The sequence below is a fragment of the Canis aureus genome, chromosome 7, assembly GCF_053574225.1.
Source record: "Canis aureus isolate CA01 chromosome 7, VMU_Caureus_v.1.0, whole genome shotgun sequence".
NCBI lineage: Eukaryota > Metazoa > Chordata > Mammalia > Carnivora > Canidae > Canis > Canis aureus.
Window position 1 is genome coordinate 14,918,113 of NC_135617.1, and position 25,034 is coordinate 14,943,146.

The 25,034-nt window shown below is 35.3% G+C and overlaps 1 protein-coding gene across 4 annotated transcripts in view; it reads left to right on the plus strand.

Annotated features, from left to right (window-relative positions):
• Nucleotides 1-25,034, plus strand: part of USP45 (ubiquitin specific peptidase 45) — a 73,094-nt gene that overhangs the window by 34,315 nt on the left and 13,745 nt on the right. For all 4 annotated transcript variants that reach the window (XR_013382964.1, XM_077902986.1, XM_077902987.1 and 1 more), the window contains 5 exons: nucleotides 5,289-5,376; nucleotides 20,654-20,735; nucleotides 22,601-22,692; nucleotides 23,957-24,013; nucleotides 24,536-24,673. Coding sequence is in view for 3 of the 4 variants with exons in the window: in XM_077902986.1 (XP_077759112.1) it covers nucleotides 5,289-5,376; nucleotides 20,654-20,735; nucleotides 22,601-22,692; nucleotides 23,957-24,013; nucleotides 24,536-24,673 (457 nt within the window). In the remaining variant the exon portion in view is untranslated. The remainder of the gene's footprint in view (nucleotides 1-5,288; nucleotides 5,377-20,653; nucleotides 20,736-22,600; nucleotides 22,693-23,956; nucleotides 24,014-24,535; nucleotides 24,674-25,034) is intronic.

Consider the following 25,034-nt stretch of genomic DNA (forward strand, 5'->3'; position numbering starts at 1 on the left):
CAGTCCACAATTACTAAAATAGTTAGAAATAAAATTCTTTAAATGGAAACTTGCATTTTTGTGTATCTTTGTGTAAAGGCTTTAAGATTTCAATTTAAGCTAGTTATTTGTGCCATGGTATATATAAAATATATTGTACTTTATCTCATAGAACTGTACCAATGTTAATTTTTTTAAAAAAATTTAATTGTGGAAAGAACACTTAGCATGAGCTCTGCCTTCTTAAAATTTTTTAAGTGGACAATGTATTATTGTTGACTTAGGTACAATGCTCAGCAGCAGATCTCTAGAGCTTATCCATCTTGCTTGAGTGAAAGTTTATGCCCACTGATTATGCCTGCATGTTCGTTTTCCCTTTCACTCCAGCCCCTGGTAGACACTGTTGCACTCTGATCTATGAATTTGACTATAAATGGAATCACACTGTCTTTCTGTGACTGGCTCGTATCACTTAGCATCATGTGCCATGATATTTTAAATGTAGTACAAAATATAGAGGGTTTATTATATGTTTCATTTGGTTGGCAAATGCTGTTTTTTCAAAGCCTGAAGAATAAAAAATTCTGTAAAAGTGTCAGACATTGATACTCACAGAGTTAAAAAGTTTTTAGGATTCTATGTGCATAAATTTGTTTTGGCTCTGTCAAAAATAACTTTGTTTGTATCTTTTTTTGTTTTTTATAAAGATTGTATTTTTTATTTATTCATGAGAGACACAGGGAGGCAGAGACATAGGCAGAGGGAGAAGCAGGCTCCATGCAGGGAGCCTGCTGCAGGACCTGAGCCGAAGGCAGACGCTCAACCACTGAGCCACCCAGCTTTCCCAAAGATTTATAGATTTTTTTTAATTGTTAAAATAAAAGATGCTCATGGATAAAAGTTCGAAGTGCTATTATTTGTACCTTTTTTATTTTTTCAAAAGTGATTCCATGCACAGATATATATACAAATTGTTTGCAACTTGCTTGTTTTGCTTAATATGTTTTTTACATTTTTCCATATTAGCACATGCGGGGGTGTGACTTATTTAATGTGTGTGTATTGCACTTGGGAGAGTACATCTGTGGGATAAATAGAATTATTGGATCAAACACTATTTGAAAAAATTTAAAAATTGCATTTGCTTTGTTCTGTTTACTTTAAAAATATATATATTTAAAAAATCTGGTGAAGATTAAAGCCATATATGTTGAGTCTGTGTTTTGGACTCTTCTGTTCCATTGATCTGCATGTCTGTCTGTACCCTAGTTCTGCACGGTCTCCATTGCTGTAGCTTCATAGTCTTTTTTTTTTTAAGACTTTATTTATTCATGAGAGACAGAGAGAATGGCAGAGACACAGGTAGAGGGAGAAGCAAGCTCCCCGGAGGGAGGCTGATGTGGAACTCGATCCCTGAGCCAAAGGCAGATGCTCAACCGCTGAGCCACCCATCTCCATAGTCAGTCTTAGAATTGGATAGTGTGAGTGCTCAAACTGTTTTTTTTTTTAACTACTCCAGGTCCTTTCCTTTTCTGTATGAATTTTAGAATCAGTTTGTTTTAATTGAGATTGCATTTGGTGATCAGTTTGGAGAGGACATCTTAACAATATTGAGTCTTCCAATGTATGATTATGAGATATCTTTTCCCTTATTTAGGTATTTGATTTTTCTCATCAGATTTTGTGGTTTCCAGCTTACAAATTCTGCACTATCTTGTTAGATTTACCTTAAGAATTTCACATTCTTAAACACTATTTATTGTAAATTGGTACTTTAAAAAAATTTTAGTTTCTAGTGTACATTCCTAATATGCAGAAGTACACTTGATTTTTGTATATTGGTCTTGTTTCTTGCTCCCTTGCTCAATTCACTTACTGGTTATAATAAGTTTATGTAGATTCCTTGGGATTTCCTATGACAATAATGTCATTGGTAAATAAAGACCATTTTATTTCTTTCCACTCTGTATCCTTTTATACATTTTTCTTACCTTATATAACTGGCAAGGACCTCCAGTACAATGTTGGAGTGGTAAAGTAGGCATCTTTGCTTTGTTTCTGATCTTAGGGGCAGAGCATTCAGTCTTTTACACACACACACACACACACACACACATCTGTATCATTATCTATAATATATATTCTCAGTTCTGTGATATTCTGTGGTATGTCATGTGCCTTACGGAGTGCCAACAAATTCTTAAGATAGAGTGAAAGTATAGTATATTATATCTTTAATTTACAAATTGACCCTTCCACTGTGTATAGTTTAGAGTTTATCCCATCTTTTGTATTTTTATACTTGTGGTTTTATTTTCCTATTTCTAATATTTTCATTTGGCTAATGTATCAGTATCTATTTGTCCTTTTAAAATTTTTCCCCTACTTTTCCTAATATATAGGCCTTTGACAGTTATGTCTTTAGATTTTTGTACACTCTTAACATATTGTAACATCTTTGGGACAGTTCTATAAAATATTTTGGAGTAAAGAAAATTCACCTCAGTTACTGATTTTTCTTTAGTATATGTGCTGCCAAAGTGAACACAGTTGTTGAGTAGAATGTTTTGCCTTTTCGCCATTTTTGCCCCCTTTGCTTTCTTCCATGTCCTCTACCCTTCCTTGCTTCCCTGCCATTTTCTTTACCTCCTCTCCCTTCCATGGCCTCCCTCCCTCATATCCCTCTCCTCTATGCATAAAAATTTCAAATACAAACTAACCTCTGCACTCTGGGCTGGCCTTGGAGATCCAGGTCTCATACTGGCTCACAGTTACCCTGCTGCCTGCCACTTTGGGGGATGTGAGGAGAGTCTGTAGAAGGTCTGGCCTAGTTTCAAGTCCCTAGGCTATGTCTGTGTTCTGTTGTAGCTTTAGACGTTTGCCTGAGGGCTTCCTTTGAAGCTCTTAGCAAGGTCAGCCAACCTTAAATAGTGCGCCCAGTTCTGGTTCCTTTCTGAGGTGGAGTATTTTTCATTTCCTTTACTCTTCAGAGCTGAGCTCTTTCAGGCCTTTAACCCATAAAGTCTGTTTTTACCTCTGCTATTTTGTTCTATTTTTGCTCTGTGGGATTTATTTTGTATTTAATTCAGGTTATGCCTTTGTTTTTTGTTTTGTTTAACTTTTTTTTTTTATATTTTGTCAATATGCTTTGACTAGAGAGAGGTTTTTGATTATCAACAGATTGATTCATCTTCATCCACAAGACATCTCCACAAATTCTCTCTTGTTCTAAATCTCTTTTTTTCTTTTTCTTTCTTTCTTTCTTTCTTCTTTCTTTCTTTCTTTCTTTCTTTCTTTCTTTCTTTCTTTCTTTCTTTCTTTCTTTCGTTTTTTTTTTAAGATTTTGTTTATTTATTCATGAGAGACACAAAGAGAGAGGCAGAGACGTAGGCAGAGGGAGAAGCAGGTTCCCCAAAGGAAGCCTAATTTGGGACTCAATCCCAGGACCCCAGGATCATGACCTGAGCCAAAGGCAGACGCTCAACCACTGAGTCACTCAGGTGCTCCTAACTTTCTTTTTCTTGATAATCTGTTCCTGTTTCATGAGTATGTATACATTTTCTTCTTACAACTTGAGATTTTTTTTTTAAGTTTTCTCCTCTTTCCCACGATAACACTTTTACTAAGGTACATTTCCTGTGTATGTTTCATGTTCCCTTCATTTTGAATAGGATGAATCTTTTCATGTTTGGTGATTTTTCTTTTAGGTTTGAAAATCTCTTTGGTATTAGTAGTTCAGATAAGCTCCATTAGAGATTCTATAAGTCATCATAGAATTTTTTACCCAGTCCTAGGTAGAAGAAGAAAAAAAATCTAGCTTTGTTAAATTTTCTTGAGTGGTTTAGAAGGTGGTAATTGCTCTGTGCATAGTTGAGATGGAGCTATAGGCAGAGACATGGTGGAAACAGTTTCTCCTTTGTTCAGGGATAATTTCTATCCTGTGCATCTGTTTTGAAAGCAATAGACTGTTCTTCCTATCTGCCGCCAGGCAGATAAGAATCTCTGAAGGATTCCCTGGTTTCCTCTTGCACTCTTCTTCTAAATCACTGGCCTTCCTTGATGCCTACAGCACAAATGTCATGTCATGCAATTTCAGCCTTTCATGGACTCCAGCCATGGAATCCAAATAGGGTTGGGATGTGTGTCCATCTTGGTTTCTGTCCTCAACTCTGATCTAGAAGGTGAGCAATACCACCACATGCAAAAGGAGAAGCCCACAAGGGGAGTAAGTCAAAGTCTTTTCAAGATCATGCTGTTTTTGCTACTTAAGAGTAACTGAACTTACGGCTCCTGTTACAGGCTAGACTCACTACCATTTCGGATAGCTTTTTGGCACCAGGGACTCCCATTAATGCATTATTGGAGTGAATATTAATTATGAGATAAGGAATAATACTTAAAGTATTGGACTTAAGAATCAGAAGACCTGGATTTATGTCAGGCACTCAGCTTGTTCTTCAGTTTTCTCAAGTGTAAAACAGAGTTTATATTAATTATGAATTTTGTAACAGCACTGCTGTGCATATCAAATGAGATATGTTACACATATCCTAAGGAGACCATTGTAAACTTATACTGCCATAATATATTCTTACTGTTTTATATTATTTGGACAAAATTCTTTCTCCAGCTTAGAGCACTATCTAAATTTAGTACTTATTTTCATTTAAGGCAAAATGCTTATTTTAGTATTAGAGTTTATTGCAGAAAATACTACTTTTTAAAGTGACTGAAATCAGCTAAATATTTGTTTGTTATGATGTCTCCAGAAATAACACCTGATCCTTTACTTAATACAATGATATCTAATTGCTAAATCCTTAAAATCAATATATTCACAGAGATACCAGTTTATAGTTCTTTATTTTAATCTAAATAACCTCTTTTTTTTTTCTTTTGGTTTTTCAGGATAGGAAGAAAATAGATCATGGGGGGTTGGGTTTGAATACTGTTTTTTTGCTTGTTTTGTGACTTTATAAATTATGTAAATAATCCCTCTAAGCCCTGGTATTTAAAGTGGAGAAAATAGTGCCTCCCAAGCTTGTTTGAGAATTTTATGACTTGACATTCATATATAAAGCTTAACACGTATGTACTATGCTTGCATGTAGTGGTTGCTTGATAAATGATAGCCATATTAATCTCTGTGTACCTAAGATCTCATCTTAATTGGAGCAGTGTTTAGTTAGTAGAAAAAGACTGACTTGAATCTTTGACTATGTGTTATTTAAAAATGATTTTAGATGGTAGTAATATATTGTTGATGAAATGACCTTTTTTTTCTTTTCTGTTTTGTTTTTAAATCATAGGGCCCCTCGATTTAAAAGTTTCCAGCAACAGGATAGTCAGGAACTTCTGCATTATCTGCTGGATGCAGTGAGGACAGAAGAAACAAAGGTCAGGTTTTGTTAAGTTTATCACATATACTCTTTAAAAAGAGGGTACAAAACTGAAGGAATTAATTTCTGCCATCATTTTAATGTAGGTTAAGAAGTAATTTGATTTTTTTTCTTTCTACTTGTTCCCTTGTATATATATTTCTTTCCTCTTCTTCTAAAATAATATTTTCTTTTACCCTTTTGCAACCCTATTATCCTTTATTAGTTAATATCCTTTGGCTATAAATAAAAATCAGTGTGAGCTAACTTAAATAAAGAAAAGAGAATCTAAGAATCTAGGTGAAGGGAGGTACAGGTTGGGGATACAGGGACAGGAAGGTTCTCAGGAATCCAGAAGATATTCTCCTTATTTCCCTAGTTTCTCTGGCTCTGGATTTTCTTTGTTCATCTCCTCACAGAATGAGTAGTTTCTCTGCTTCTCTCTCTGAATGGTAGCACATTATCTTCGTATTTTACATACATTGCAGTTCTGCGTATATAAAACCAAAACCGACTATGAATCCCAGTTCTGAATTCTTAAGAGAGAAACTTTGTTACCCCATGTTGGATTAGGACACACCCAGGGATCAGTCACTTGTTACTAGGGGCATGGGATCCCAGCCTCCTGGATCAGGGATTGTTTCTGAAAAAAGAAAGAATGGCTTATGGCCTGGGTAGATTTCCCCAAACAGTGTTCATTGTAATCTTATCTCTTGATTGATTGATGGTAGTTGACTTTAATATTAAATGAGTTAAATTCATCTTTTTTGTGGGATCCTGCAAATAGGATACAATTTTTTCAGAGAAAATGCAAGATATTAAAGACGTTAAGTACATAGCATATATCTTCCATTCCCCTGCCCGCTGCCCCATTTTTACTCATAGCAGACATTATTAATCATTCATAACAGTTCTGCTGAGTCTGGATTCAGCCTCAGAATCATTCTCAACCTAGCACTGCAGGCAGACCCTGTCAATCATAATTGTCATAGTAGGTGAAATCCTGTTTTCCATTCAAAGTAAACAGATTTCCTAATCTCTATTAATATGTAGGAAAGCAAACATTTGAAAATGAAGTACTTATGCTTGTGGTCGTTGTTACTATGTTGCTAGGCAAGGTGGACCTTCCTTTTTTTTTTTCTTTTTTCTTTTCTTTTTTTAACTCTTCCTTCAATTGTAATATTCCAGCTTTCAGTGAAGACAGAGGTAGGGCTCTCATATTTTCTTGTAAATTATCTTAAAGACAATTTAGTTAATTTCTAAAGTTAATCACTCCCTCCTGCTACCAAACAATGTTTATTACAATCCTATTCTTAATTGGCTATTTATTGGCTTTCATATTAAATTAGTTGAATTCAACTTTTGAAGGTGTCACTCCTTTCAGCCATCTCTCACTTTACATGTGTGTGTATATTTAAGTTTTATATATACATTTTATATATGTATATATTTTTAAGTTTTTAATTTAGTTCCAGTTAACACAGTGTTCTATTAGTTTCAGATGTACAATGTAGTGATTCAGCACTTCCATTCATCACCTGGTGTCCATTACAACAAATACTTCCTTAATCCCCATCACCTGTTTTATCTATTTCCTCCCACCCCCACCTCCCCTCTGGTAACCATCAGTTTGTTCTCTATAGTTAAGAGTCTGTTTTTTAATTTATCTCTCTCTGTCTTTTTTTCTCCTCTGCTCATTTGTTTTGTTTCTTCAATTCACATATAAGTAAAATCATATTATTTGTCTTTGGACTAACTTACTTCATTTGGCATTATACTCTCTAGTTCCACCCATGTTGTTGCAAATGGCAAAATTTTGTTTTATTTTATGGCTGAATAATATTCTGTGTGTGTGTGTGTGCGTGTGTGTGTGTGTGTGTATAAATATATATCCTCTTCCATTCTGTACACTGCCTTTTAGTTTTGATTATTTCTTTTGCTGTGCAAAAAGCTTTTTATTTTAATGTGTCCCAATAGTTTATTTTTACTTTTGTTTCTCTTGCCTCAGAAAACATATTTAGAAAGAAGTTACTGTGGTCGATGTCAAGTTGTTACCGCCTGTGTTCTCTGCTAGGATTCTTATGGTTTCAGGTTTCACATTTAAAAGTCTTTAATCCATTTGAGTTTATTTTTGTGTATGGTGTAAGGAAGTGGTCCAATTTCATTCTTTTGTATGTACCTGTCCAGTTTTCCCACCACCATTTATTGAAGAGACAATATTTTCCTATTGGATATTATTTCCTGCTTTGTCAAAGTTTAATTGACCATATAATTGTGGGTTCAGGAGTGCCTGGATACTCAGTTGGTTAAGCATCTCAGGGTCTTGGAATGGAGCCCTGCATCTGGCTCCTTGCTCAGTGGAGAGTCTGTTTCTCTCTCCCCTTCCTTTTGCCTGTCCCACCTGCTCATCCTCACTTTCTATCTCAAATAAAGAAATAAAACTTTAAAAATCGTGGATTTATTTCTGAGTTTCCTATTCTGTTCCACTGATCTATGTGTTGATTTTTGTGCAAGTTTCATACTGTTTTGATTATGCAGCTTTGTAATATAACTTGAAGTCCAGAATTGTGATGCCTCCAGATTTCCTTTTTTTTTTTTTTTTAAGATTGCTTTGACTACTTGGAGTCTTCTGTGATTTCATACAAATTTTAGGATTTTTTACTCTGGTTCCATGAAAAGGCTGTTGGTATTTTGATAGAGATATGATAGAGATTGCTTTAAATGTTAAATTGCTTTGGGTAGTATAGACATTTTAGCAATATTTATTCTTCCAATCCATGAGCATGGAATGTCTTTCCATTTCTTTGTGTCATCTTCAATTTCTGTCATCAGTGTTTATTATAGTTTTTGGAGTATAGGTCTTTCACCTCTTTGATTTGGTGTATTCCTAGCTATCTTGGTTTTGGTGTAATTGTAAATGGGATTTTTTTTTTTAAAGATTTATTTATTTGAGAGAGAGAGAGAGAGGACACAAGCATGCATGGTGGAGGAAGGGCAGAGAAAAAGGGAGAGGGAGAGAAGCAGACTCTTTGCTGACCTGTGAGCCTGACACAGGGCTTGATCCCAGGACGTTGAGATCATGACCTGAGCCAAAATTGAGTCAGTCGCTCAACTGACTGAGCCACCCACGCTCCCTGGGATTGTTTTATTTCTCTTTCTGCTGCTGCATTATTGGTGTATGGAAATAGAAATGCAACAAATTTCTGTATATTATTTAAAAAGATTCAATTTATTTATTTGACAGAGAGCAAGCGCAAGCAGGAGTGGCAGATAGAGGCAGAGGGAGGCAGAGGGGGAGGGAGTACCAGGCTCCTCTCTGAGCAGGGAGCCTGATGTGGGGCTCAATTCCAGGACCCCAGGACCATGACCTGAGCCGAAGGCAGATGCTTAACCAACTGAGCCACACAAGCACCCTAGATTTCTGTATATTGATTTTGTATCCTGCAACTTTACTGAATTCATGTATCAGTTCTTGCAGTTTTTTGGTGGGATCTTTCAGGTTTTCTATATATCGTATTACGTTGGCTGCAAATAGTGAAAGTTTGACTTCTTCCTTACCAATTTGGATTCCTTTTATATCTTTTTCTTGTCTGATTGCTGTGGTTAGGACTTCCAGTACTATAATAAAAAATGGTGAAAGTAGACATCCTTGTTTTGTTCCTGACCTTAGGGGAAAAGCTCTCAGTTTTTCCTCATTAAGGATGATATTGGCTGTGGGTTTTTCATATTATGACCTTCATTATGTTGAGGTATATTCCCTCTAAACCTACTTTTTGAGGGTTTTTATCATGAATGGATGGTGTACTTTGTCAAATGCTTTTTCTGCATCTATTGAAATGATCATATGGTTTTTATCCTATGTTTGTGGATGTGATGTATCATGTTGCTTGATTTGTGAATATTGAACCACTATTGCAACCCAGGAATAAATCCCATTTGATCATGATGAATGATTTTTTTTTTAATGTGTTGATTTGGTTTGCTAGTATTTTGTTGAGGTTCTTTTCTTACATCTATGTTCATCAGAGATGTTAGCCTATAGTTCTCTTTTTTTAGTGGTGTCTTTATCTGGTTTTGGTATCAGGGTAATGCTGGCCTCATAGAATGAATTTGGAGATTTCCCTTTCTTTTCTATTTTTTGGAATAGTTTGGGAAGAATAGATATTAATACTTCTTTAAATGTTTGATATAATTAACTTCTGAAGGTATCTGGTCCTGGACTTTTGTTTGTTGGGTTTTTTTGATTACTGGTTCAGTTTTTTTGCTGGTAATCCATTTAAATTTTCTATTTCTTCCTGTTTCACTTTTGGTAGTTTATATGTTTCTAGGAATTTAGTTTTCTAGGATGTCCAGTTTGTTGGCATAGTTTGACATACTATTCTTTTATAATTTTTGTAATTCTGTGGTGTTGGTTGTTATTTCTCCTCTCTCATTTGTGATTTTATTTAAGACCTTTCCCTTTTTTTCTTGATAAATCTGGCTAGAGGTTTATCAATTTTATAGATTTTCCCCCCCAAAGAACCAGCTCCTAGTTTCACTGAGGTGTTCTATTGTTTTGTTTCATTTTCTTAGCTTCTATATCATTTATTTCTGCTCTGATCTCTTTTATTGCCTTCCTTCTGGTGGTTTTAGGTTTTGTTTGTTTTTCTTTTTCTACCTCCTTTAGTTGTAAGGTCAGGTTGTTTATTTGAGAGTTTTTTGGCTTCTTGAGGTACGCCTGTACATACATCCTTCTTAGAATTTGTCTAGGAAACTTTTTCTCTCCTTCTATTCCAAATGATAGCCTTGTTGGATAGAGTATTCTTGGCTGCAGACTTTTCCCATTCAGCACTTTGAATAGATCATGTCATTCCCTTTTGACTTGGAAAGTGTCTGCTGAAAAATCCCCTGATGACCTTATGGGGTTTCCCTCCTATGTAACTGTCTTCTTTTATCATGCTGCTTTTAAATTTTTTTCTTTATCACTGCATTTTGCCCATTTAATTACAATATGTCTTGGTGTGGATATGCTTTTGTTGATTTTCTTGGGGGCTTTTCTGTGCCTTTTGGATCTGTTTATCTGTTTCCATTCCAGATTAGGAAAGTTTTCAGCTATTATTTCTTCAAATAAATATTCTGTCCCCCTTTCACTATCTTCTTCTTCTGGGACCCTATAATACAAGTGTTATTATGTTAGATGGAATCACTGAGTTCCCTAAGTCTGTTCTTAATGTTGTGTAATTCTTTTCTCTCTCTCTTTTTTTTTTTCAGCTTGATTAGTTTCCATTATTTTATCTTCTAGGTCATTAATTCATTTCTCTGCTTTTTCCAGCATACTGTTTGTTATATCATCAGATGTGTTTCTAATCTCATTTATTGTTCTCTTCATCTCTGATTGGTTCTTTTTAATCTCTGTGTTAAGGGTCTCACTGATGTCTTCCACTCCTTACTCAAATCCAGTGAATATCCTTATGATCATTGCTTTAAATACTCCAGCAGGCATGTTCCTTATGTCTGTTTCACTTAGATCTCTGGCCATGGCTTTGTCCTGTTCTTTCATTTGGGACAAATTTCTCTGTCTTCTCATTTTGTCTAAGTCCCTATGCTTGTTTCTATGGGTTAAGAAAGTCAGCTATGTATCCTATTCTTGAGAGTATTATTATCCACAAATGGCTTTGTGGAGAGATCATATAATGCCTTATTATATAATGTCCCCTATTATCTAGGGCTGGCACTTCAGGGAGTATGTCCAGCATGTGCTGCATGCAATCTATTGTTGTGTCCTGGCTACTTTATCCTTGAGGTCAGTCATCTGCAGATGCCCTCTGTGTCTGTTGTGGCAGTGTTTGGTCCCTGGTCTGAATGTGTCAAGTGTTTGGTTTTTTGTTTTGTTTTGTTTTTTTAATAATCTCTACACCTAATGTGGAGCTCAAACTCACAACCCCAAGGTCAGGAGTCACATGTCCTTCCAACTGAGCTAGCCGGATGTGTCTCAGATGTGTCAGGTCTTAACTAGGTGTGCTCTGGTTGGTTTGTGCTGAGACCTGTTACCGCTGCTGGCAGAATTGAGGCCCGGCAAAATTTCCACATGGGGAGATAAGGTGTGGGCAAGGGACTGGACTGGTTTTCTGGGGGGAGGGGGCCCACTGCCCTGGGACTAAGGTAAATGTGAATTAAAGGGGCTGTTCCATGGGCGGGGGTGGAGAAGTATTGGTGTAAGCAAGTTAGCTAGTGAGCGGCTCCCACAGGTGGCCCTGTGCTTATGTTAAGGAGTGGGGGAGGAAAATGGTGCCTGCCAGTTCCTTTGTTCCCAGAGGGGTCTCTCTTCAAATGCTGTCTCTCTGGGATGCACTCCAAGATAAGCAAATAACTTCCCTACTGTGTGCCCCAGGTACTCTTCAGATCACTGTTTCCGCACTATATGTCCATGTGCTATTTGCCTGCCTTCTCTTCAACAGCAGCACAGTGACTTCTGGGTTCTATCCCAGCCAAGCCCTCTGACCTTTAAAAACTCTAGATTTTAAGTCCCACTGGTTGCCAGAGCTCACAAAATCCAGGCCCTCTTGCTTTCCCAGCCAGTTGCTATGAGGATTTATTTTCTCTGTGTGTGCCACTGTGCACTAGTCTCTCACCCTTCTCCAAGGCGATGGATGCCTCCCCATTTCAGCGGCCATGATCTGTTTCTCCCAAGCCAGGTCTCTGCACTTCCTACCTTCTCCATTGTGGTGTCTTCTCTCACTTTAGTTGTGGAGTTTGTTCTGCCAGTCTTCAGGTTGATTTCTGGGGTATTTAGGATGATTTGATAGTTACCTAGTTGTATTCATGGGACAAGGTGAGCTTAGGGTTCTCCTACTCCACCGCCATTTACCCTCCTGGATATACTCTATATATTTCAATTATGTACCTTATCATCTTCTATTTAGAGTTATGTCTTTTTTTAAGATTTACTTATTTACTCATGAGAGACAGACACACACACACACAGAGGCAGACAGAGGGAGAAGCAGGCTCCATGCAGGGAGTCTGATGCGGGATTTGATCCCGGATTCCGGGATCACGCCGTCAACCAAAGGCGGATGCTTAACCACTGAGCCACCCAGGTGTTCCTAGAGTTATGTTTTCATCACCTCTCTTAGATTGTGATCTCCTCATGGAATGACACTGTGTATTATCTCTGTATCCCACGTACCTTGCACATAGTAGGTGGTTGGTGAATGTTGAATAAGTTGTCTGTACTTAACCTTTAAATGGACAATTTCTGGGTAGCCTGGGTGGCTCAGCGGTTTGGCGCTGCCTTGGCCCAGGGCATGCTCCTGGAGATCCAGGATCGAGTCCCACATCGGGCTCCCTGCATGCAGCCTGCTTCTCCCTCTGTCTGTGTCTCTGCCTCTCTCTTTGTGTGTCTCATGAATAAATAAATAAAATCTTAAAATAAATAAATAATTAAATTAAATACATGGACAATTTCTGTTGAGAATTTGAATTGGAAAAAAGTAAGCAGTTTCTTAAATCATTGTTTCTTGAGGATTTGCAGTTATTTTGAGTATTATAAACTGATAAACTGATAGGATAATATACATTACCTCTTATCTGTAATTTGTTTTGAAAAATCCATTCAAGGATTTACAATTAATTTTTGAAAACATTAGCACAATCCTCCTGAGCTAATATTTGATCTTATTTTCTTTGATATAGAAATTGATACCTAGAATGGGAGATTTGAACTGTCTTTCTGATTACCAAATGAATTTAATTCTATACAATACTGCTTATTAAAGTTTAGTTTTAACACTTGGTCATCAGTGACTAGTATAAATAATACATTTTTAATTTGCTATTTATAATTTAACCATAATTATTTCACTATTTGAAGTAGTATTAAATCTGATTCAGTGACTTTGGTATATTGATATTCTTTTTGAGGGAGTTGATATAAGGTAGCAAGGTGGGGAGAGATACAAACAGAAACTTCTATCTTAATTGATAAATATATTGATGCTTCTGAGCCTACAGAAGATGCAGGTGTTACTTTAAATTAATTCAGATTATCCATTTCTAGAATGATTGCTTTTCTACTATGATTTTGTAAGAATATGTTTACCACATGGTCTTGTATCATAAATGGAATTAAAAATTACCTACATTGTTTTTCTCTGTCCATATTAAAATAAAACTATAAAATCTATCCCTGTCTTTTTTTTTTTTTTTTTTTGGCTCTCTTCTATTACTTGATGACATTCTTTGTTACAATTAAATTATTGTTTTGTCATAATGGTGCATTAGGATTCACAGCATTTTAAAAACTCAGTTCAGTGGGAAACATTGCTTTCTTAAAAGCTCTTATCTTCCTCTATTTGAGGGTTTTACATGGTGTGGCAAAATTAAAATGTCAAGTCTGTGGATTTATTCAGTCTCGGAAGCAAGGACAGTCGTGCCAGTCAGTTACAGTGAGTACCCAAGCAGGAGCTGCATTGTCTGGCCTGGGAACTCCACAGCTGTTAATCGTGCTGCTGTTGTAGTTTGTCACTGCCATGTGGTTTTTGATTGAAGAAAGGCTACAGTGTTATGTCTGCCACCAGAATCTTTTAGTAATGATTAAAAACTACTGACCTCCTTTCATACTGTTTCATTAAAGTTTTTTTTTTTCTTATGACTATAGAGTTGATGGATACAACATGCTCTTGCCAAATAGAGTGCTAAAGGGGATCATTTGTGCAAAAATAGTAAATTTTTCATGGACAAAAATAAAATCAAATTGACTATAAGAACTTCTTTTATAGGCGATCTGTTCAACTTACAAATATGCGCTTCTTCACTATCTTGCTTTTAATTTTGAGCTATCACCAATTAATGATACTACATTTTTATTTTCAAAGATGTATCACTATATATTATTGGTGAGAGTTATTTTATTGATGAGACTGTTAAAGTCTCAGCTAACTTTTAAACTATAAGTGTTATACATTTTTATTTTTGAAAGAAGTTTATGGTTGAGATTTGAAATAGTCGGACCTTGACATTGCTAATTGATTAATGTGCTGCAGTTGTTAGCAGTTCCCTGGCCAAAGTGTGTGTGTGTGTGTGTGTGTGTGTGTGTGTCTCTAGCGCTTTTTTTTTTTTTTTAACTTAAATGGTTCAAAGCAGGATTCTTAACAATGAGAGGCTGTACAGGGACCTAAACTTATTTATTTTATTCAACTTGATGGATTACCTATTAATTAACTCCTCTAATAGTTTAGAGAATATAAATTTGTGACTAAGATACAGTAAGACAAATGTTTAATAGTTTAAAAGTTAATAATTTAAACAACTCCATTGATTTCCTTTTTTATTTTATTTTTTAAAGATTTTATTTATTTATTTGAGAGAGAGAGAGAGAGAGAGGCAGAGACACACAGGTAGAGGGAGAAGCAGGCCCCCTGCAAGGAGCCCGATGCGGGACTTGATCCTGGGACTCCAGGATCATGCTCTGGGCCAAAGGCAGGCGCTAAACCGCTGATCCACCCAGGGATTCCCCTGATTTCCTTTTCTAAAGAGTTTGACATTATAGCTTACATTTCAGCTATAATGGCAAAGGCTCATTAAGTCATATTGAAAGTTGTGTTTGAATTAGTAGAATATTCAAATTGTAAAGTAAGTTTATAGATTTATGACCTGGGTTAAAGTTCTTATCTGTACTAGATGGAGAGGCTTTTTATAGTTATATTAAATATTTACAGGTGAACATGATATTTATTGGAATCTTTATGTAGTTCCGTTCTGCATGGAATTCATACCATTCTAATTTGCTTATTTTCATTCAACAAATTTCTTTTCTGAAGGTATAAAAGTCAACTTTAGCTCAGACAGTATCTGAATTAGATTTTCAAATTTATTGCATCTGAATGGAAATGATTTAATATATAATAGCTTTTGGGATAGATTGTATGAGTTTGATTTTCTTCATATATATTTCAAGACAGTATTTCATGGCGTGGATTGCTGTATGTTTACTTTTATATCCTTTATATATATTTAAGTTTTCAAATCTTGCATCAACTTTCAAAATATGCTTGAAGAGAACAGTGAGCAGTTCTAGGAAATATAATGTGCTGATCATAGGCCAGCTAATAAATGAAACTCAGTTTTACAATTTTGGGGAGAAGGTATTAAATAAAAACTTACCATGAAATGTGTTCTACATGCAAAAGAATGTATACAGATGTATACATCAGTTTAAAGCATAATGTAAAGTCATTTACCACCAGGACCCTTCCTCACCATCACACCCAGAGTTTAAAAAAATAGGATATTTTTAGTGCCATAGAAGCCACCTGTTCTTTCTTTTCAAACATGTCATCCTCATCAGAGGAAACCACTTTTTTTTTTTTTTTTTTTTACTTTTACAGTAATCATTTCATTGCCCTTTCTTACAGTTTTGAGAGCTACCTATTTATGCTTAAACAATAGATTGTTTAGTTTTGCACAACTGGTTAGCAAGCACAAACCTATTGCCATTATTGGATGAAGGAGGATTGAGAGAATCTTTGGAACATAGTCTGGCTTTGGCTTCCCAGAGTTTCTAAGACTTCTTTCTGGAGAAGTCAGTGGGCAAGATCGTGAATGTGTTCTGAGCCATGCTTGTCAGCATCAAAGCAACTGACAGAGTTACAGTTACAGGAGTGACCAGGTGTTAGCTCTCTAAAAGGGTTAGAGGCTGCTCTGTATTTTCTGCTCCTGAGTTCAGGACCCACCTCTTTGCTCTCAGGAATAGGTCAAAGCAGAACAGCATTGGGTAGTAATGTGTATCCTCTGCTGATCTATAGCAGAGCGTGGGGAGAAGAATAAGGACATTAGCAGCTCATTCCCCATATATTCTGTTCTCAGGTTTTTTTTTTTTTTTTTAAGATTTTACTTATTTATTCATGAGAGACAGAGAGAGAGAGAGAAAGAGGCAGAGACACAGGCAGAGGGAGAAGCAGGCTCCATGCAGGGAGGCTGATGTGGGTCTTGATCCCAGGACTCCAAGATCACACCCTGGGCTGAAGGCAGGCGCTAAGCTATTGAGCCACCCAGGGATCCCAGTTCTCAGATTTAAAACATAGCACAGGGATGCCTGGGTGGCTCAGAGGTTGAGTGTCTGCCTTTGGCCCAGGGTGTGATCCCAGGGTCCAGAGATCATGTCCTGCATTGGGCTCCCTGCGAGGACCCTGCTTCTCCCTCTGCCTCTCTTTCTGTGTCTCATGAAAAAATAAAATCTTTTTTTTTTTTTTTAATAAAACATAGTACAGGGATCCCTGGGTGGCGCAGCGGTTTAGCGCCTGCCTTTGGCCCAGGGCGCGATCCTGGAGACCCGGGATCGAATCCCACGTCGGGCTCCCAGTGCATGGAGCCTGCTTCTCCCTCTGCCTTTGTCTCTGCCTCTCCTTCTGCCTGTGTCTCTGCCTCTCTCTCTCTGTGTGACTATCATAAATAAATAAAAATTAAAAAAAATAAAAAAATAAAACATAGTACAGTAGCAAAAAGGAATTTTGGTGTTGACATTATGTCTGTCTCCTGGTCTCACTGCTTCAGTTTGGGTTGGTTGTCTCCCACATTTAATGTACAAGCATCATTCTGGAATTCCTTCTGTGCTCCTGGGAATTCCTTGCTTCTCTTATGTGTTGGCCCTCCTGTTTGCCTGTAAACTATGCTGTCTTTCTGGTTTATGCTCTCATTTGGTGTGTGGGTGTGTGTGTATTTTTCTCCTTTCTTTATTCATAAGGTGGCATATACTATACGTGCACTTTCTGCAGTTTTGTAGTTTTCTCTTTTTTTTACTTAATAAATTGTAGCAATCTTTCCATATCAGAAAGTAGGAAGGCCTCTCTCTCTCTCTTTTTTTTTTTTACCTGAACATATCAAACCAGTATCTTACTGATTCTCCCTTATGTGTATGTTTCCATTATTTTTGCTTTTATGTATTCATAAAAGCGGTGATGAATAAGGTATTTGTGTTATTTTGCATGTGTGTAAGTATATCTGTATACATATAGAAGTGAGATAGCTGGACCCAATGATATATGAATTTGTAATTTTGTTTTTTTTTAATTTTTATTTATTTATGATAGTCACAGAGAGAGAGAGAGAGAGAGAGAGAGGCAGAGACACAGGCAGAGGGAGAAGCAGGCTCCATGCACCGGGAGCCCGACGTGGGATTCGATCCCGGGTCTCCAGGATCGCGCCCTGGGCCAAAGACAGGTGCCAAACCGCTGCGCCACCCAGGGATCCCTGAATTTGTAATTTTGATATCCTCCATAGACATACAGTATTCACGTCTGTCAGCTACATGCCATGTAAGGCTGTTTCCCCACAGCCTCACCAAAAGAGTGTTTTGTCAAACTTTCTAATTTTTACCAATCTGCTAGGTAGGAAAATGCCTCTCAGGGTGGTTTTCTCTTACTTTCATGCATCAGTGCATGACTTTAGACCATGCATAGACTTTCAACCTTCTCTATATATGGAATCTCTTCATTAATGGCTGGTGGGACCTGCTTCTTGATACACTTTCTTCCCTTTGAAAAGGACTAAACAGAAATCTTAAGTTGTCATCATTATTATCTTACTCCACTCTATCCTTTCCAAAGGCAAGGAGTCTATAGAGAGCACTTCAGAATTGCATCTCCCTCTTTTTCTTTTTTTATGCTGCAGTATATTTATTCATTTCATTTTTTCTCAATTTTTAATATTTTGAAGTGTAATTGACATAATAGTTTCAGATGTTCATTGGTTTGGCAGTGATATATATTCCTCAGTGCTCACTACAGTAAGTATAGTCACCATGTGTTACCATACAGCATTATTGCAATATTATTGACTATATTCCCTATACGATACTTTTCATCTCCATGACTTATTTTTTTATAACTGGAAGTTTTTAATTCTTAATCTTCTTTATCTATTATAAAATCTATAAGATTTTATTTATTTATTCATGAGAGACTGAAGAGAGAGGCATTGACATAGGCAGAGGGAGAAGTAGGCTCCCTGCAAGGAGCCTGATAAGGAACTGATCCTAGGACCCTGGGATCATAACCTGAGCCAAAGGCAGATGCTCAACCACTGAGCCATCAGGTGCCCCTTTTCCATTGCTTCCAACTGGTTTTTGTTTGTGTGTGTAAAGGCTATTGACTTCATTATATTTATGTATCGTATATTAAATTCTTTTATTATTTATAGTAGTTTTTCATTTCAGTTTATCCTTTGGGCTTTTCCAAGTAAAAAGTTTCATCATCTGCAAATGATTTTTATCTCCTTTATAATTTTTATACCTCTGAGATTTAATTTTCTATCAAATGCATTGACTAGAACATTAATACAGTGCTAAATGATAGTAATAAATCAAGGGATTTAATCTTACAATGTTTTTCTTCTTATATCTGTTAATATGCCTTGTATGAATAGATTTCCTAATATCCCTGCATTAGTAGAACAAAAATCTTTAAAAAATTTTTTAATTTAAATTCAGTTAATTAACATATAATATATTATTGGTTTCAGAGGCAGAGGTCAGTGATTCATCAGTCTTATATAATACCCAGTGCTCATTATATCATATACCCTCCTTAATGTCCAACACCCAGTTACCCCATCCTCACCACTCCCTCCCCTCCAGGGCCCCTCAGTTTGTTTCCTGTGATTAAGAGTCTCTTATGGGTTTTTTCCTTCTCTGATTTCATCTTGTTTTATTTTTTCCTCTCTTTCCCTATGATCCTCTGTTTTGTTTCTTAAATTTCACATAAGAGTGAGATCATATGAAAATTGTCTTTCTCAGATTGATTTTTTAGAACAAAAGTCTTCATCATACTATAAATACTGTTCTTTTAACGTGCTTCTGTATTTTGAATTTTTTTCATACGTGATATGGTGTGTGTTGTATATATTCTCTGTCAGCTTTGGTACCGATATTATGCTTCATGAACATAATTTGAAAGTTTCCCCTTTTTATGTTCTGGAACATATGTTTAGTGGCATTTTTCTGTGAAATTGTTAGGGCTTGGAGCTTTTTGTAAGGAGTACTGTGTAACACCATTCTTCTCTCTCTGCCCATTCCCTGATCCCATGAAAGCTGGAAGATACTCTATCTCTTCTGGGCCTCATTTCCTGGAAAATTATCTAATTTTTTCTGAATTTTTCAAATGTAATTACATGAAAGTGGAGCAAAGTAGTCTCTTTCATGATTACTTAAAATGTCTTTGACTTTGTTAGTGGTTTCCTTCTTCTGAGGTACAATGTTAATGCTTTTCATCCTTACTTTGATTAAGATTGGCTAGTAGGTTTATCTGTCCCCCACCCAAAGAATCAGCTTTTGATTCATTGATTAATCTCTTCAATTTGTATGCTTTTATCTTCATTAACTCTTTTGTTGAATTTTGTTATTTACTTTCATTCAACTTTGATCTCCTTTTTCTAAATTTATGACTTGGCTACTTAACTCATTTGTTTTCATGCTTTTTAATTGATTTAAATATTTAAGGCTGTGAATTTTCTTCTGAACAGTGGAAAGTATCTGGATTCTGATATGTAGAATCTTTATTATTCTCTGGTAAGTCTGCAGTTTGAGTTTCCTATCTCTTTGATATGATTTTTTTCTTTAATAACAGAATTAGGTATCATTTTCACACCAGAGACTCCAGGTCAAACAGCGGTCTCACATACGAAAATCTGTGATTAAGACTTTACTTAAAAACTTTTGGAGGATAATTCACAAGCATTCTTGTCACTGCACTGCCAAAATGTGAATTAGGATTAAATTAATCCACTAAGTAGGGACATTATTAGTATAAAAGGTGATAATTTATTAGCTCAAATGTCTTTATTCTTGGAATATGATTTTATTTCATTCTGAAAGTTTTCTGGGATATTAGATCTTTCCTGAAACATACACAAGAGCTATGGAAACATAAATCTTGTCATTTCCTAAGAGCTGCTAAAGACATTAATAATTATTATTGACAACTGAATTCAAATAAATGATAACTAATCAAGATTTGGGGTATTCTTCTTGCTGTGGAAATTATTTGATGTTCTGGACTTTACTGATGTATGTGTATAAATAAAATAATCTATACGAAGGTCATAGTGACCAGTTTAATAGCTTTTTATATGTTAAGATTTTCTTCAATAGATAAGAAATTCCACATGGTGTCTTTGTTACTTTTTGTCCTGATTAAAATGATACATCATTTTAGGGACAGTGGCGGAGTGAGGGAGGGGAGGGAAAAGAGGGAGAACTTACTCTAAACCTGTAAGAATACATTCAACCATAGATTCTTAGTAAATTCTTATTTGTTTTATAGAGAATACAAGCTAGCATTCTAAAAGCATTTAACAACCCAACTACTAAAACTGCTGATGAGGACACTAGAAAAAAAGTCAAAGGTATGTCGCTTCTTTCACTGTTAAAACTGTTCTCCCAAGGGGAAAAGAACTGAGCATTATGTGAACCAATTCTGTAAAATAGTGGCCTTAAATGGGGAATGTACATACTCCAGGGGCTATAAGATAGTCTAGTGAGTCAGAGAAAATGTGAGAATGGGTCCATGTGAACTTTAAAAACCGAAACAAGTATCAGATATACGGATTGACACTGATACACTAATGTGGGGTTGAAAGTAGTACCCTCACTTGGAAGTTCAGTTTCATCATATTGTATCATTTTGCAGTTGGTATGTGCTTGGATAAGTGGATTTATGGATATTATATAGTTTTGACTAGTCAAAATGCTTAAGTCCAAAGATTCCTACAAGGCAACCATTTATTGGAGAAAGTACTAAATCAAGCATACATATCTACTTTACTCCTAGTGTCAGCTCTTCATCAGCCAAAGTATGAGGCAAAGCCAGTGATTATCTAATCAAAGCTGATCATTTATAACGATCAATATTTAAGTGTGGGCTTCTATGTCATAGTATGAGTGCTTTACCGTGTCCTAACTGTATATTCTGTCTTCAGATATTAACGGTAGTACAAAGGCATCATTTTTAGAAGATGATTTTTAGAAATATTATTTGCATTTTATTTATTTTCTTTTCTAACTTGTTTTTTGTAGTATTATATATACATAGTACATGTCTATAATTCATAAACAAATATACACGTTTTGATTGTACATGCCCAAACAGTATGCAGTTAAGGGTTCAAGGCTTTTTTTTTAATTAAAGTATAGTTGACACACAATGCTATATTAGTTTCATGTGAAGGGTTCAAGATTTTTTAAAATGTGGATTCTCAAGTATGCTTTGGGGTTTTTTTTTTGCCTGTTTGTTTTGAGATAGTGCCATCTAGTGCATGTTTAGAATAACTGCCCAGTTTTTCTTTCTGGTTTCCACTTTTGTATAATCTTTTCTATTTTCAATCCTTGTACAGTTTTCTTAATGAAACATATTAGTCACCTTAACTTCTAAATAGTTACTGTTATATTAAAAATGTTTATTGATATATCTAGCTATAAGCCGACTGTGTCATTAAGTGCTTCAAATAATGTTTTAAGCTGATTTTAAATGTTGTTTGTATGAAATTTGAAGTTAGAGATCCAAAAAAGATAGAAGCTTGAAAGAGGAGTGATGTTTGTTAATATATTTTCTTCTCATGATTTGCTGCAGAAAAAAAAGTTTTAAATGTCTATTAAAATAGAATAGTATGATGAAGCCTCGTGTACTCATCAGCCATTTCAAACTATATTGAATTCATGGTGTATTAATGTCCTATTTGGGCATAATTTTCTTTGATTTATAAATATTTCCCAAACAATAATTTTACCATTTTTATATCAAACTTACACACAAATAAATGAGTTCTTAATTGCCCAAATTAATTCTTTACACTATGCTGTGTTTACTTGTCTTCTACTCTGCTGTTTCCATAGTTATGGTTCAGGCATCTGTAGCCCTAAAAGTATTATCTTCTTTCTCATTCCTCTGCCTACCTCCACATTAGGCACAGAGACCTTAAAGCGTTTAATGGGAACAGTTGAGGTACGGTATGAACAGTGGTAATTGGTCTACTTATTTTGCCTCAAGTTTAAGAACAGTTCATTATTTCTTGAAGACTACTATAGTTGATAATCAAATTTTGCCTACAGAATTTTTAAGGAGAAAGACATTATAACATCATATAATAAAATATATTAATGTGGTACTGGACATCTGTCTCAGATTTCTTTTGAGTCAACAGAGAAAAAGCATGTTACATTGTTAGGCTGATGGCTGACGTATTTTTTGCATTAAAAAGTATTATTTTTACAGCGTATGGAAGAGAAGGTGTGAAAATGAACTTCATAGATCGGATCTTTATTGGTGAATTAACTAGCACAGTCATGTGTGAAGAATGTGCAAATGTAGGTGCTTTGGAATTCACTTCAACACGGAATAGATTACAGTCATATCATTTTTATTGTTTTCTTTCACATATAATCATCAGCATTTGTTTTTATTTGTGACAGATAACTACATAATAGTTTTTGAAAGTCGTTAGAGTATATCTTTACTCTCAGAGAAGAAACATAATTTATAACTTTTTTAAATGTTATTTTTCCTCTTAACAAACCTGTGAAGTTCTGCTGGAGGAATGTGTTAGCTACTTGTTTGGATTGAAATGCAAGAGAAACTTCTGGGAAGGGAGTAACTATGTTATATAATTATGCATTGCCCTAAAATGTGATTCTGATAGAAATAACTTAATGTGGTAACATAACTTAGGGTGATCTACCACATTTTATTTAAAGTTTACACTTATATAACTTGATGTAGGTTCTGTAAAACTAGAAGTTTTTTGAAAGTACACACACCTTTGAATTAAATGATCATTTTTATTTTGAATGACATCCGTACTTTAACAACTTAAAATATATAAACATTTTTATAGGTTTTCAATTACTTGGCAAAGAATATTTCTGAAATTATATGGCTTAGAGTATGATAGGCGTCAACTTTTGTTAGATTTTGATCATAAAATGAATAGTCTTTATGTGCATTTTCCTGTCCCAGATTATAGAGTACCTTTCTTTTCTCTCTAGTCTTATAAAATGAGGATCATATGTTACATTTTCTTCTAGCTTGTCATGTTAAAGCACAGCACTTGTCAACATGATATTACTTAAGTTTCTAGTATATTCAACATAGAAGTTGATTTCTCTCTCACAAGCTAGAGAGAATCTTTTTAAACAGAATTAACCTGAAAGAATCTACAAAACACAGTCAAGCTCTCTGGCTTTTTTCTTCACGGCTTTTTAAAAAAATTGTTTTTAATGTTTCTATTTGATTTATGTTCTGACACAATTTCACCAAAAATAGGTTTATATTTTTAGTTAATCATTTTTATTAAACATAGTTTATTTTTAAGTTACTTTAAATATTATAAGTTAGTCATATTGGCAATATTATGAAATTCAACTGGGTTGCATATGTTGAGGTTTTGAGATATCTTGTTTTGATTAACAATATGTGCTGCTGTACCAAGTTAAAATCACTGTTTGTTCCAGGGATGTTTTTTAACTTGAAATTCTAAGTTGCCTGGGAAGTTTGATTTCTTTAAGATTTTACAGGACTACTTTGTATATATTAGAATTCTAACTGATTTTCTCAATATGTTTTCTTTTTAAGATCTCTTCAGTGAATGATCCTTTTATTGATATTTCACTTCCTATAATAGAAGAAAGGGTAAGGAGAAAAAAAGCTTAATAATGAGTCTTTTGTGAAGAGCATTTATTCATTCATATATTTAGACATTTGTTGAGCATATTACCGCATTATCTGAGAGTCATTTTTATATATAATACTGGCGTTCATATAGTATTTTTTTTAATTTTTATTTATTTATGATAGTCACAGAGAGAGAAATAGAGAGAGGCAGAGACATAGGCAGAGGGAGAAGCAGGCTCCATGCACAGGGGGCCCGATGTGGGATTCGATCCCGGGTCTCCAGGATCGCGCCCTGGGCCAAAGGCAGGCGCCAAACCGCTGCGCCACCCAGGGATCCCCATATAGTATATTTGATACTGGGGTTTGTGTATATGTGCATGAGTTATGATATGGTTCTTACTCTCAGGGATTTCAAACCATTATGTTTTATAGCTTGAGAATTAATGTTAAGGAAAATGAGTTAGAAATTTTAAAAAGTAGATGATATCCAGAATTTATTTCCTAAAGAAGTTTTGTGTTATATGCATGGCATCTACATAGGTTTCAAAACCTGTACTTTTGGGAAGAATGAGTAAATGTAGAAGTTTGCAAGTGACAGATGATGGTCAGTACGGTGACACTGTTACCATAGAAACTACTCATCAACCCAGAGCCACCCAGTCTTCATCTAAAGATAAGGTAAGATTTATATGCATTTGTGAGACATCTGTTTTCTTAAACTTTTTAATAAAAGTTTCAAAAATATACAAAAATAGAGAAGACAGTATATAATAACCTCTCATGTACCTTTTTCTCAGATTCACAGTTATCAGATCATGACTAATCATATTTTGTCTATATCTATCCCACATTCTCCTTCTCTCCATCTCAGATTATTTTGAAATGATTCTAATATAAAAGATAAATAGTATTTTTAAAGATATAACCATAGAACATTATCATACCTAAAAATATTAATGACTTTTTAATAGTGCCAACATCCAGTAATTAAATTTCTATAGTTGTCTCATAAACACCTTTTTTGTTTTTGCTTTTTAAG